At 36.0% G+C, this 15524-nt stretch overlaps 1 protein-coding gene across 3 annotated transcripts; it reads left to right on the top strand.

Annotated features, from left to right (window-relative positions):
* Positions 1-2637: 2637 nt before the first annotated feature.
* Positions 2638-15479, top strand: cdhr1a (cadherin-related family member 1a). Of its 3 annotated transcripts, none has more exons than XM_016467792.1 (19): positions 2638-2883; positions 3054-3059; positions 3392-3487; positions 3798-3943; positions 4031-4081; positions 4164-4253; positions 4418-4504; positions 4635-4754; positions 4904-5047; positions 5692-5770; positions 6075-6175; positions 6454-6657; positions 7209-7361; positions 7817-7927; positions 8062-8115; positions 9197-9264; positions 11078-11306; positions 11393-11647; positions 12076-12992. In XM_016467792.1, the coding sequence occupies exons 1-19, from the start codon at positions 2823-2825 to the stop codon at positions 12268-12270; spliced, it is 2250 nt and encodes a 749-aa protein (XP_016323278.1). In that variant the 5' UTR covers positions 2638-2822; the 3' UTR covers positions 12271-12992. The 3 variants fall into 3 exon arrangements, with proteins under 3 accessions (XP_016323278.1, XP_016323276.1, XP_016323277.1); XM_016467790.1 differs by having other exon boundaries at positions 2641-2883; positions 12907-15479; XM_016467791.1 differs by lacking the exon at positions 3054-3059 and having other exon boundaries at positions 2642-2883; positions 12907-15479.
* The last annotated feature ends 45 nt before the right edge of the window (positions 15480-15524 follow it).

The raw sequence follows: 15524 nt of genomic DNA, 5'->3' as shown, positions 1-15524 counted from the left end.
CCCCCCCCCCCCAGTGTGAGTGTTCACAAGAGCTTTTCTGTTTGAGGAGGGCCCTGGGACACTCTAACGTGGATTCTTTCATCCCCCTTTTGCAGTGGGGAGTCGAGGGGTCTGAAATCTAGGATAAAACACGCTGCGTTCGTTTACGGAGACTGAATTCGTTCTCTCACTGAATGAATAATGGGGCGAAACTTGTCTGTGCGAATTACGACGCACCTTGCGTCCCTTTAAAAAATAGCCGACCTTCGTAATCATGGTTATCCAAAAAGTTATCACAGTTATTGTTAAAGTGTAAACCATAAATGTTTATTGGATCTTTTTTAAAACAGTGTAAAGAAGTGTATTTCTGTTATTTATTTATTTAGATGAGTGCTGGAAGTCATTCATCAGTTTTAATGTAGGCTAACTTGTGATGTCCAGATTGATTTTTCGTTGTTTCGTGTACATTTTGTGTATGTTTGATGTGATGCTGTTGTGCACCGAATGGGATCACTAAAATAAATAGACTGTTTTAAGTATTTTCGTTCCAGCGTTGCCACGAAGGAGAACCTCGAAACGTTCAGCATTAACGTTTTGTAACCACGTGGGGGCGGTAATGTACAGTGTTACTGACAATAACGAACTACAATGACATAAAATATTGACATGAAATATTCACGTTCCCAGAGCATCTGTTGTTGAATAGCCAAATTATACTGCAGTTGTAGCATATAGGCTATACTAATAGCTACTGCCAAGCTGGGTCTTATCAAACCACTGTAACTGAAGCTGTGTTTGAGGTACTGTTCTTATCTTATTTAAACTGAGGTTATAGCTATTTGTCTGCAATTTTATTTATAGCTTAAAAATAGAACCACGTTTGTTTACATCAACAATATTTTGGTAATAGGAGAAACATGAGAAAAAATGATTGGGTTGGAAGACCATGTAAAAGCTTAAACTCTGAGCTAGAATACATAATATATTTTCAGATGAACTGAAGTTTGCAAGATTAAAATGACCCTAATATGTTGATGACCCAGACATTACATCCATTCCAGACCTTATTTGTAATCCAAGAAGTAACATCAAATATGTGGATTAAAGATTTCAGATCTTTATATATGTAATAGTTGTTGAAACTGGGATTTCAATAAAGTAAGTTCAATTATTAAATTTTAGTTAGTTTTCCTAATAGTTCCAATTTAGCCACATATGCATTGCAAATGAATTCAGAAATTTCATAAATATTGAGTTGTTTAAATTAAATTTACTGTAGTAATTATATTTTGCTGTTTATTTTGTATAAAATAGCGCTGTTATCATTGAAAATCACTAAAGCAGACCCAGGATGTCATTTGAGGTTGAGGTTTGTAAACTTTTTTTCATGTCCCATTTTAAACCATGCCAGGATAATCACAATAAAAGCGATATCTAAGACCTTTTATAGTCATGTCAGAAACAGATTTAAGAAGATGATAATATTTTGCATAGGCTAAATGGCAAATCTGTCTGTCATTCAAGGTTTCTATTTTTTTCCCCACATAATCCACACTGCTGATGTATGACTGACGTACATGATCACAATATATAAGAAATTTCCAGGGTTAATATTACGATAAACTGGATTTTTTACCTACTTTTTTCCCCTCTGATTGTAAAACCAAAAATAAATGTTTTTTTTTTTTTTTTTTTGCATTATTCATCAAAAGTATCACTATTCTTTATAATGTCATTATGTAGAAAAAGCAAGAACTTTGCAACAAATCTGGTAATCATAAGCATTATCAAGGCATCATTTTCACAGTCATATAAGGTCATCGATATGTCCAGATCTGCCAGAGTCCAGTGTTTTCTGTGGTGTACATGCAGAGACACTTCTAGCTTGTGTGTCCCTGTAGACTGGCCCTGAGCACTATTCGATGATGAAGGATTATTGTAGGTTAATCTGCTTGCCTGCCATCTGCCTGCTCCAAACAAATTAAACCTGAAAGCAAAGCCACACTCACAAATGTAGATGAAGGTAAATTGGCAGGTGTTTCCTTTTCTGATCCGCACAGCTGCTCATCTGAGCAAAAAGTAATACGATCTATTTTTATCTATTTGATTTAATTTTTTAATTTATAGCTCTGAACGCTATATTTATACATATAAATGTTTTCTACTAAATAGTCCACATTAGCTGACTGTAAAATATTTTTTTAACATTAAACTTCAACTCTGACCATAATTTAATGTTAAAAAGCTGTAATGATAAAGGTTGTGAAAGAGTGAGATGGAGGCATTTGCTAATGCAGATGAGTATGAGATTACATAACTTTGTTTAAAATGTGACCTGGACGTGCGCTCTGAAATATAAACTGGATTGTCAAAGAGATTAAGACGATTCATCCGCTAAAAGGCCTGTAAAAATTCTGTTGAATGCTTACAAACGTGCTATTCATTCATTCATTCACAAAAAGATAATTTTAAGTTTTACTCTTAAAATTGGGTGATTCTTTTCATAATATTTCATCAGTATTCATTGGTGATTGTTCCTTTGTGACAGAGATCCAGCATTCCGAATGTGGGATTTCAGTAGTACTATAACTAAGAAGAGTCTCTAACCTGTCAGATCAGGTCAGGTGTGCTATTCATGAACCCCTCTAGTGGCCATTAGTTCCCATGCTGCGAAGATGGGCTTCTAAAAATGTGCTCAAGGGTTATGGTGTGTCATTGGATTAGGCTCTTAGCACCTGCTGTAGCTCTCCTCAGTCAGAAATAAACACCCTCAGAAGGACTCTGCCGTAGCTCTCTTCACTAGTGCGCTGTCTGGCCTGCTGTAACTGCTTTGCTTTGTTAGGATGAAGAATGATATGGAAATTCAGTTTTCATCAGTTCTTCTGCTAGCACATTTCTGCTTTGGTATGTATTTATCAGCATGTTTGAATACGGATGTGGCTCAGGCGATTAAACATTCCTTTACTTGATTATGTTATACTGTTGACTAATGTGTATAATCTTGACCATTTTTATGTACTACTTTGGTGTTTCTGTCTCATTTGCATCACCACATTTGCATTTCTGATTGACAGTAGGAGGTGAGAAAATAGAGACTTTGCTGAAAGAAAACTAAATTTAGATATAAATTCATTTCATAAATGTATCTATATAGTGAAATACCTTTGATAAACCAGGGGATATTGAAGCATTTATGACGTAAGACACCTGTAATCCTAGACAAGTAGATAGAGACAGTCATTAGTATTATTACATTATGCCATGTGTGATCAACCTCATGTCAGAAAAAGGACAAATAGTGTAATAGATACAGTTGTTGTACAGCACATGATGTCTTGTCCTTATAAGTTTGGTTATGTTACATTGTTAATTGCGGAATTTTATTCTGATATCTCATTATTGTTGTTTACAGCACAGACTGATTACGCACCATATTTCTATGATAATGGGCCTAACAGTAACAACGGTAATATGGTACTGTTAAATCTCTCAGAGGATACGCCGAAAGGTAAGGCAAAATTTTTGTACCATCTGATTATATTGATTTCACTCTGGCTAGGTGTAAACAGTATTAACATGTCTGTTTTCCAAAGACCATGTGTCTTGAGCTTGGTGCAGGGTGGTGATTTTGCCCTTTGGCCTTTGTTGTTGATTGTGGTATATTGCTGAAAATTTTAATTATTACATTTGTATATCTTATTGTAGATGATTTTAAGTCATCTTGAGGCCCCTAATTGAGAACCACTGCTGTAGAGGTCATTTTGACTGGTGTGAATTATAAAAGCACAGAAATAACTACTTACAAATGTAAATTACAGGAACACAGATATATGTTCTTAATGGAACCGACCCAGAAGGCCAGCCAGTAAAGTATGGAATGACCTTTGAACCCAGATCCAAAGAATATTTTCATGTTCATCCCAAATCTGGAGCAGTAATTCTAATAGAAGAACTTGACAGAGAGGTAAATTTCAAAAAGTGTCACGTTTTAAATGAGAAACGTTTAATTCTGAGAATACTACAGTGACACTACATCTTTTTATTTTCACAGGCACAAGATGAGATTGAAGTCTTTGTCAGTATCTCAGATGGCCTTAATAAAGTAAGTATTGTTACTTTATGAGTCTTACCCAGTGTATGTGATGATCATTAGTGATCTTTCTGATGCTCTTGTGTCATGTCAGGTAGCTGAAAAGGTTTCAGTTTTTGTCATGGATGCCAATGATGAGAGACCACAGTTTCAGAACATGCCTTCCATTGTAGATGTGCCTGAGGTGAGGAATTATGTCTCTTGTTTTCTTAATTATTATTCACTAGATCATTCAGGTTCCTATAGAATATGTTTTGAAAAAAACCAGGCCATCAAAATGGTTTTGATTTGAAAGTGATCTGTATAAACAGGCTTGTTTGAAAACTGTATATGTGTGTGTGCGCACAGAACACTACATCTGGGAATAGCATCTACAAAGTGCAGGCAGTGGACAGAGACACCGGCTCAGGGGGATCAGTCACTTACTTCCTCCAGGTAACTTCTGGCATCCAGCTGAGAAATCAAATCTGAACTAAAGGTCATATGAAAGCAGTGTATATCTTTTTTCTTTTGCCTCCCTTATACAGAGTGACATTAGAATCTCTATGTTTGTTCTTAAATCCAGAGCAGTGAACCGAGCACAAAGTTTGCCATTGACCATCATAGTGGCGTGTTGCGGATAAAACCAGGTGAAACCCTCGATTATGAGAAATCCCGCACACATTTCATCACTGTGGTGGCAAAGGTGAGAGGGAGTGATTTTGTTTTACTTTTCATACCATTTCAAGCTTACAGTATATCTTCCATTTCCAGCCTCGATCTGCTGTACCAATCATTTTAATCCTTTGGCTAATAGTATTTCTTGTATCATAATGAAATATGAAATTACACTAGGATGGAGGCGGCATTTACAAGGGCAAGCACCAAGTGATGTCATCGTCTGCCACTTTGACTATAAATGTGATTGACACTCAAGACACTCCTCCTGTGTTTGTTGGGACTCCTTACTTTGGTTATGTCTATGAGGTCTCCTCACCTGTGAGTATCCATCATAACACTACATCATGTTTCCATGTGATTAAAAGTAATTCATGTCAGCCTTTTACTCAGAATTCTCTTATGCTCACCAAGGCTGCATTTGTTTGATCAGTTTACAGTAAAAATGGAATATTGTGAAGTATCATTACAATTTAAAATGGAAAACAGATGTACTTTTTAACATTATTTATTTGACAAAGAAATCTTTTGTAACATTGTTTTTAATGCATTTTTGATCAATCTAATTCTAATTCTTGCTGAATAAAAGTATTAATTTCTTAAAAAAAAATGGTACATAGTAGAGGTTGCCATGTTACAGTTTGAACCTGCTAAAATATTTGTGGAGCAGCACAGATGTCTCATTCTATCTGAGCAGTTTCCAGCTTAAATCAGCTGGAAAAGACTATAATGAGCTACTGCACACATGCTCTGAAGACATAATAGCTTATCCCCTACCAACTATCAAAGAAAAATTACAGTTGAATATAGTTTTCTAGAATCCAGTCAGATATCTTCCCCTTATATAGCTATCTATCAACGCTAACTTTTGAGCTAATACAAAGCTTTGTCATATTCAGTTTTTACCAAAAATCAAACGGTGCCAACTTTACTGCTAATTGTCTAATATCTAATTTTGTCTATAGGGATCTGAGATATTTACAGTTTTTGCCAAAGATGGAGACATGGATAATCCAACTCCAATCATGTATTCAATAGATTCTGGTATGTATTTTTGGTTAATATGAAAAAGATTTGTTTTGCACATTTGATGGCTGGAAAGGAATTTCATTATGATGTTTAAATTCCAATGTGGTCAAAACGTCAACAAATATTTACAGTTTTTGCCAAAGATGGAGACATGGATAATCCAACTCCAATCATGTATTCAATAGATTCTGGTATGTATTTTTGGTTAATATGAAAAAGCATTTGTTTTGCACATTTGATGGCTGGAAAGGAATTTCATTATGATGTTTGAATTCCAATGTGGTCAAAACGTCAACAAATTCTCAATCTATTTATCCAGGAGCAGATGGTGTTTTTGCCATCAATAAAACCAGTGGATGCATCATTCTGAAGGTGTACCCAGCAGACCTGAGGAGAGAAGTCTATAATATTAAAGTCAAGGTAAAATCTCCAGCTTCTGTTTTTTTCTTGCATCAGATGTTTGATTACTAGACATTGCTGGCCCCCTGATCTCTGACTTGAGATAGAGCGTAAGCCAGTTTCAGGAATAAGCCAATTACTAAAATCTATCTCTGTCCATGGTATTTAGCATCTCTAAAACGTGCATCCTCATTACAAGAGTTTGTCAAGCTAATCAATGCAATGTGGCTTTTTGCAACTGTCGGCTGGTATTAATGTATTTAGTTGTATTAATAATCAACAATATCTTCCTTTCTCAGGCTTCAGAGGTTAGTCCAGAAGTAAAACGCTTGGACTTTGCAGTCACCACAGTGACCATTTGGGTAGTGGATCTGAACAACCATCCACCCACATTCTTTGGAGAGAATGGACCACAGAATGCGTTTGAGTTAACTATGTATGAGCATCCTCCAGAGGGAGAGTTCCTGAGGGGCTTGAAAATAACAGTCAATGACTCCGACCAGGTGTATATTTCTTTTTTTTCAGCAGGAGGTTACAGGCTTGTTATAGCTAAAATTAGTGCATGCATATTTATATACATTAGAAAGAAAATCTGGCTATCTGTCCCTCGTTTTAAGAGAATTTTATAAAAGCTGATTGAGTTGCAGTAATTTTGTAGTACAGATCAACCATTATTTAAAAATCAGCAAGGCGCCATTAGTTTAATGTATTACTTCCATGTTTTCTATGAGCAGGGTTCAGTTCTAATGCAACATTGTCATTTATGTAACATAAATGACAGGATGGCACCCAAAAAAGCAGTTGATCCCTTTTAAGCTTTTGTCATATTATGCAATATTGTTAGTTATTCAGCATTTAGTCACATTGAGATGCAGAATATATTACACACAAAAAGATCACATGGGTGAGCACAACTGCCAAAATGATTGTTATCCTGATGTTTGCCATCCATTTAAAATAGCTTTGACCTATGCCAGTTAAGAGTTGACTTATGCTTAATTCAATAGTTCAAAAGTTTTGTGTTACCAAACGTGTTTATACTGTACATTTTCAGGGATCAAATGCAAAATTTCACCTCAGACTGGTGGGCCCAGGCCGCATGTTACGAGTGGTTCCTCAAACCGTCCTGAATGAAGCCCAAGTCGCTGTCCTGGTAGAGGATTCTGCTGCAATGGATTTTGAGAAATCACAATTCCTGACATTTAAGGTAAATAGAATTGTATGGGAATCATTTAAGAGAGGACATTTATGTACTGTATATGCAGGATGTGCTCAATCCTGAATATATGGACAAATAATGAACCAACAAATGTGTTGCATATGCTATATGATACAGACATGCATGTTTAATTTTATGCTTTAATTGACTTTAAAGTGCAATAAAATGCAGAATTTCTTCTTCTTTATATCTTTTTTTTCTTTTTTATATGAACATGAAAATAAAAATTACTTTTGCATTAAATGATAACCAAAATTAAGTCTTTCAAATAATTTCCTTAATTGTATCAGGTATAGGGACACAAATGAGACACAAATGGCCTGAGAATGACCCTACACAATTATACATATAGAAGTATTACTGATAAATGAGTCCTCTATACATAGATTTCAATGATCATAATATGTTACCAGTTGCAGAAATGTTATGCTCATTGTTTCCAGCTCCTCGCTGTAGAGATTGACACCCCTGAGAGATTCAGTGCCACGGCAGACATAATCATTCATCTGCTAGACACCAATGATAATGCTCCCAAATTCTCCTCTGATTTTTACATCGCCCGGATTCCAGAAAATTCACCCGGAAATAAATGCTGTTCTTTAATTCTTTAATCTATTCATCAAAAAAGATATATCATGGTTTTCACCAGCAGCACAACTGTTTTCAACTATTAGAATATTAGATTTACATCGCCCGGATTCCAGAAAATTCACCCGGAGGATCCAGTGTTGTGTCTGTGACAGTGAGTACAGAACACTCTAGGCATTATAAGCACAAAAAGATTAACATGTTTGTCATCCTCTCCAGACTGTTTTCTGTTACAGAAAAAAGACGCATTATACGCATTATTAATCTAAATATAACATTTGAAGGGGTTGGATCAGAATCCAAAATCATGCTCAGTATGTGAATGCTTGCTAAACGGTCTATGACGTAGTAAGCTGTCAGATGGCTATCATTTTCATTCAGTTGTGTAATGCTAAAACCCCAGATTTGAGCTTTAATAGACAAAAATATCATCATGATGTGGTCATAATAGCATTCATGTGGCAATAACATCACATCACTTTTTTTAGTCAAATAAAAAAAATACAGTATGATACTGAACATGCTAAAATGTTTTATTTAAATTTTATATGAACAAACACATTATAGTGAATGTATTTTTTTATTGCTTATCTAAAAAAAAATAGAAGGCCATAATGGATAAAATTAAAATTTTTAAAAAGATTTATTCAGAAAAGCTGCATTACATTTATTAAAAGTGACAGTAATAACAATGTTACAAATATATATATATATATATATATAATTCAGCTTTGCCATCACAGGAATAAATCACATTTTAAAATATTTAAATAGAAAACAGTTGTAATTGTGATCATATTTGACAATATTACTGTTTCTACTATATTTTTGATCAAATAAGGTATATGGAGGTATGATGTTAAATTTATCTATGTCATATCAGGGTCTAAACATGTCGCACTCCACCTTTCATCAGTAGATGGCGAGATTGAATCCTATTGAGATAAACCCTCACCCTGTGTAAGTAGGCACTTGCCACATGGGAGTTAGCCTCTTTCCGTTAGCTACAATCTATTAAATGACCTGCCGGATTTTGATCTTGGACATAAGAGCATGCTACAACCATGAGTACAAGGCAAATAATGATGTAGGCTGATTAACAAATCCCACATCGCTCCTTATGTTCTGCCTTTTGGCTCAAAACGTCATCTGTTCTGTTACGTAGATGTTGGCATTACAGTTATGTATGGGAACAGATGCCAGTTGATGATGTTTGCTCCTTATGCTCTCTGCAGGCCACAGATCCTGATTCTGGTCTTTGGGGTGTGGTCAAATACTCCATCTATGGCTCAGGAGCGGACCTGTGAGTACCCTGCTCCCCTTTCATGTTCATCTCCCTTTTGTTTTCAGAGTGTGTGGTCTTTTTAAAGGCTAGAGTTCTGTAGAGATCTTACTGATGGAACGCCAGTCGAATGGAATAAGCCACATGAAAAAAAAACAGTCGCTTATGCAACATTATTAACGCCAAAACACAGACTATTTAGTGAGGGGGAGAACAGGAGGGATGTAAGCTCACCTCAGTTCATCACACACAGCCTACAGACACTAAAGCTAGACAGAATTCAACTTCCAATAACTTTTCATGTTGTTGTAAGACTAGCTGTAAGGACTAGCTGTACCCAAGAGGATCCGATTTTCTTTTCTTTTATTAGATTCCTAAGTCACTGCACAAATAGCTGAAATATTCTTGCCGTCTTGGAAGAGGGTTCAGTCCTCCCACTGTTCTCGGCTCCTAATTTCAATAAATCCATCTCAAGCTTCCTAAACCCAGAGAGAGATTCATGATCTCTGGTAGTAGAATTCTTCATATTTTATAGAGCATAAACACATAAATACAAACCATATGAATGTGTAAATGATGGCTTGTTGGCAGAACAGTCATATTAAATCTTTGCGGTAAGCCTCCTTTCTCCTGCTGTTTAAACTTAATGTCTTGCACTCTTAAATAATGTCTTCACTCTCTCATTGGAATCTATTGTTTTGTTTCTGCCAGACAGACCACGCAGCTTGTGTTTCATTTTATTTAACTGACAACAACTCTAAACTGTCAGCATGCTGACTTCTATTCATTCCAGTTTCATTCATCATATTTTATGTCATCGTCAGTATTTACATAATATCTTATGAACAGCATACTTCGACGAATGACATTTATTTATACAGAATCAGTAGCAGAACAACAAAACTGAATTTCTGGAGCACTGAAAACAGAGTTACCTGGCCCTCCATCTTGTTTAATCCACTAATGGGATTTGGGCAGGAATTAAACTGTTCTCCTGCTCATATAAGAGCCTCACTTAAAGGTGCAGTACGTCTTTTCTGCACCAAACAGAATGAAATATAGAAAATAATTAAAATTGTAACCAAAAATTGTTCCCAAAACTCCTCCATGTTTCATTGTTTGAACAAACAGGAAGTCTAAGCTACTTTAGTCCAAGCTAATATTGGTTGCCATCATTGCTGTGTTGGGTCGGTTATTTATTTATTGGGGGGAAGGGACGTTAATTCTATTATTTATCAAGGATGCATTAAATTGATCGGAAGTGTTTTACATTGTTTACAAAAGATTTCTATTTCAAATAAATGCTGTTCTTTTTAAATATTTACTATGTTATTAATGTTTATTAAGCACCAAATCAGCATATTAGAATGATTTCTGAAGGATCATATGACGCTGAACACTGGAGTTATACATGCTGAATATTCAGCCTTGACATCACAAGAATAAATTACATTTTAAAACATATTCTTGTAGGAAATAGCTGTTTCAAACTGTAATATTTTTTCACAACATTACTGTTTTTACTCTACTTTTTTATCAAATAAATGCAGCCTTGGTGAGCAAAAGAGATTTCTTTCAAACACTTTACAAAATCTTATCTACCCCAAACTTTGGAACAATAGTGTATATACAGTTGACTATATATAAGAATATGATATTTCATCCTGTTGACAATAAGTATTCATAACAGTTTTCAAATGGAGAGATTACCAGTGACTCATTTATATAGTGTTCTGAAAGCTTTATATCATGTTAACATCTCCCTGAACAACAAGCCCTGTGTAATCCCAGTTTTCACTATAGAACTCATTTCCTGTCTTATATTATTATGCAGGTTTCTCATTCAGCCTGATTCTGGAATCATCTACACTCAGCCCTGGGCCAGTCTGGACGCCGAAGTCAAATCCAAGTATAACTTCTATGTGAAGGCCGAAGACACTGAAGGAAAATACAGTCTTGCAGAAGTCTTTGTCACTATTATGGACCTCAATGACCATTCACCAGCATTTCATGAAAACTCTCTAGAGAAGACAATGGTGATTGGTGCACCAGTGAAAATAGAGGTTAGCTATATTAGTTGTATTGTGCTATATTTTCTGTTTGTTCTTCTAATAGAAGTTGTCAGTTGACTGTGTTTGATGATTTTTAGGCGATTGATGAAGATGCAGAAGAGCCCAATAATGTCATTGAATACTCCATCATGAAGTCTGACCCAGATGACATATTTGACATTGATGCAGACACGGGAGAAATAAAACTGAAGCCGTACATCAAGTCCATGGACATAGTCCAGAATATCACCAATCACAAAGACTGTACCTGGTCTGTGGTTGTTCAAGCCAAAGACAGAGGTTCACCATCCTTCAGCACCACTACGGTGGTTAAGATTGACATCACAGAAGCGGTAAGTGGGTCTTTATTATCAGTGCTTTTTTTTTCTGAGAATCCTATAAATTTGAAATATGAAAGTATTTACAGTGGGTACGGAAAATTGAGGAAAAAAAATTAACTTAAATGATTTTAGCAAATGGCTGCAATATAACAAAGAGTGAAAAATTGAAGGGGGTCTGAATACTTTCCGTACCCACTGTATATATTGTATATGAAAATATGATTGCCATTCAAAACAACTTGAAACCTTCTCATTTATGCATTTTGACAGTCACATAGTTGCACATGTAAGCCAGAAAAGCTATCAGAATATAAATATATCTTTTCAATGCAGGTTAGAAAAATACATCTGAAACATGCACATGGACATTTTTAATCTGTATTGTGAGCAAACCTCATAGCAAACCTAGTATAAGTTTTGTGTTATTGTGTGCTTTACAGATCAAATCCAGAATGATTTCATACTTCTTGTGTCTGAGAACTCGGCCCTGGACTGTTTTCAGCATTTGTTTGAGCATTGTAGTCCTCGCCATCTGTCTGACCATTTTCATATCCACCATAATTTTCTGGAAATCTGTGAAAAAGTCCCGGGTCCAGCCACGAGGCAAGATCAGAAAGATTATTAGGAGGCTCTGACCATGAGACACTTTGAAACAGACACCAATACTTACCGTTTTCTTCTCTCTCTCTTTTTTTTCTCCATCCTTCAATGATTGTATTGTTGTTTAAAGGCAAGTAAAAAGTCTGTAAAAGGGCACACAAGCACAGTTAAAACATTCTTTCAGAATAATAAATTTTATTCTGCATTTATGTGGCTCCAAACAATAGCCCGTTTCTTCATTCAGTCTTCATCATGCAGTAGATGTTTTTGAGATGATAAAAATGAGGCTGCATGGTCTTAATTCTGGGTGCCTCTTTCAACCCTTCTGATCTTGTCTTACTGTGCCTACCAGACTCTGTTGTAACATTCCAATCCATTTAGTCTTTAACAGAACTTATAAATCTTCAAATTAATTCGAAAATTACCACCAAATCAATTGTTATCAATCTGTTCTCAGCTTTCGAGATGATATGCAGTGCTTTCTAACCCATACAGTATACTACAGTATACATTTGACACAAGTATGCTGTGTTGCCTGCAATTGCCTCTCTGGGAGTTGAGTTGTTTATCTGTCTCTCTATTACCATGTGTCTCTGACCAAACAGCAAGAAGCCTATAGCACATCATCCTTGAGTCCTATGGACTTGATTTCTCTTTGTGCTCTTTTACAGACTCAACTCAAGGGACCTTTGACGTCCTTTTTAATGAAAAGTAGGGAAAATCCCTTGCAATTCCTAGGCTTGATCAGTGGTGTCATTATAATCATGGTTTTTGTAACAGTCTTCATCTCTACTATTATATACGTGAGAAATGTAAAGTCCAACAAGATCCTACCCTCCCGTCGCATCATACGAAGGAAGCGTAAACCCCGAAGACAAGACGACTTCCAGCAACCGTTCAGAGAGGAACGTTTTGGAGGTAAGTTTAGAAATGAGGATCTGGAGATCCCTACAGCAGACAATATCAACTGTAACAATAACGTCAAAGTGTGTTCTTATCGAGCCCCTCCGTCGCCTCCTAATGCCCCCGTCATGCCCCCACTGTTGCCAACTCACTATAGACACGGTGAACGGGGGTGGACGCTACCTACAGTTTCTGCCTCAGTGGCCTCCAAGACAAAGAAAAGATCTCATAGGGGTAAAGACAATCCTGTCAACACAGCACTGGTTTCTGAACTCAAACTTAGACTGGAGCAGAAAAACATGGCAAACCGATACTGATGAAATGCATGTATAGAACTACCAGTGTTCAATGGAGAGAAGACGTGTCCCTCTGCTAATTCTCTGTCATGTTTCTTCTGACAAAGGAGATTTCAGGCAAGATTTGAGCAAGGACAAGATCTCAGCAGGCCAGCTCTGGGAGCTTCTTACTGTACAGTATGTTTTCTAATGCGTGCAGAGTTTAGCTGGGATTGCAGGTTGAACCTAGTGGAAATGAGGGAAAGTGTCACTAGCCAAGACTAGCACCCTGCTAATCGGCATGCTAGGACTCTGTGTACTGCCCTCTTCTGGATGGAAAATAATTGATTAATGTTTACTCTGTTTCTCAGACAGTTCATTCATACATACACGTACATTACCACAAAAGTGTTTGTTTTTTTACTCTGGATAACTGGCAAGGAAAATGAATTATGCCTGTGAGTTTTTATTCTTCAAAATCATCTACTATATGTTTTTTTTGAAAGGGAATAGTTTATTCAAAAATACAATAGTGTCGCTGAGGCCAGTGAATAAATGCATTCTGATTCTCATACAATATCTTTTGGACCATGAAAGAACATTTACAATGCCAAATTCTGAACATTCATTTGCTGGTTTAATTTGATAAATGATTTTGACTGACCCCTGAAAATCACAAACAGATGCAATATAATTATTTGAGTAAATTTCTTCCTATCCTTCAGTGAGGAAAACCAGTTACGTTATCAATTTGTGCAATGTTTCATCAATTTAATGTACCTTGTCAGCGTTTATGCAGTTCAGTTTTAAATGTCAAATAATTGTTGGAGTAATCTCTGTTTATATTCAACCTTTTGTAAATAAATTGATATTTCATTCAAATGTGTCATGTTTCATTTGTAGATGTTCATAGCACATGTACATTTTCCTGTACATTTTGTCATATGGGCTGATGTTGCAGTTGGTGACCTAAAGCTTTTTTCTCTTTATTTAATATACAGATTTTAAAACCCAGATTTTATTTAGAGACTTTTTTTTTTTTTTTTTACAAATTCAGTGAGTAATGTGACAACTCAAATTTCAGAAACGTACCATGTGCAGCTGTGATTTTAGCATGTGCTTGTTCTTTTGAGCTTAACATCAAGTTCAGATTTGGTGGTGACATTAAGATTTGGAAGACAAATTATGAGTTGTCTTTCTCTGGCTTTCCCAAATCTCTAAACATGTGTTTAGACATTTAAAGACACATATGCACTGTATATTTTTAAGTGTGTGTGCTATTAAACTTTGGAAATGTTTATGATTCTTTCTTCTTTAAAGCACCTCTGCACATGAGACAAAATTGCAGTGATGAGGAAAGTCTGTTTTCAGACAGTAAAAGCAGCACTGGGGGTAAAAGCACAAATTACATGGAATTATACCCTGTAGGAAGCAAGTAGGATTACTGGGTTTTTTAGAGAGGATTACAAACTTGCAAAGTGCACTGATGGGCAAGGATAAAAGAAAAACAGAACATTCAAACCAAGATGCGTACATTTTGACTAGTTGATTTTGGAGCCCTCTGGCTAAGGTCACGGAGATCTGGATGTAAAGTCAGAACACTCAAAGCTTAACACTGAAATACATGGCAAAGATCTGTTCTCTTTAAGCACTTTTCCAGTACCAAAAGCATATCCATTAGAACTATTTACAAAACGTTCCATGCACAGATATCTGAGCATGGGTATAAGTATACCGTACTACGTAAAGAACTGTGCTCTGCTTTAGTAACATAGCAAGTCTGATGACTCACAATTGGTCGCTTGGTTTAGAAGCACCACAATGGAAAAAACAAAGCACAACTGTCAACAAGCCTGGATTGGTGCAGAACAGCACGATTCAGCAGCGCTAACCATTCAGCCTGATGGTGGAAAAGCATTATTTGTAATTTCATGCATCTTCACAAATAAATCTCGAGGATGACATTTAAAGCAGCATTTTAAAGCCTTGAATTGCACTGTCCACAATCTATCATACATCTAAATATGTGTGATATACATTTATATACACATCTCAAAATCAACTACAGAAACACAAGTTACATTTCCATTTTAATTTATACATTTACTGAC

The sequence above is a fragment of the Sinocyclocheilus anshuiensis genome, unplaced genomic scaffold (genome assembly GCF_001515605.1).
Source record: "Sinocyclocheilus anshuiensis isolate Anshui unplaced genomic scaffold, SAMN03320099.WGS_v1.1 scaffold292, whole genome shotgun sequence".
Taxonomy (NCBI): domain Eukaryota; kingdom Metazoa; phylum Chordata; class Actinopteri; order Cypriniformes; family Cyprinidae; genus Sinocyclocheilus; species Sinocyclocheilus anshuiensis.
Note: the sequence above shows the minus strand (reverse complement) of the source record. Positions and strands in the feature narration are given on the sequence as shown.

Bases quoted from the DNA above. Each gene is read 5' to 3' on its own strand.
- cdhr1a (XM_016467790.1), top strand. From the start codon at position 2,823: ATGAAGAATGATATGGAAATTCAGTTTTCATCAGTTCTTCTGCTAGCA. The intron at 3,488-3,797 runs GTAAGGCAAAAT...TGTAAATTACAG, and splicing joins CTCAGAGGATACGCCGAAAG to GAACACAGATATATGTTCTT. The intron at 8,116-9,196 runs GTGAGTACAGAA...TGCTCTCTGCAG, and splicing joins CCAGTGTTGTGTCTGTGACA to GCCACAGATCCTGATTCTGG.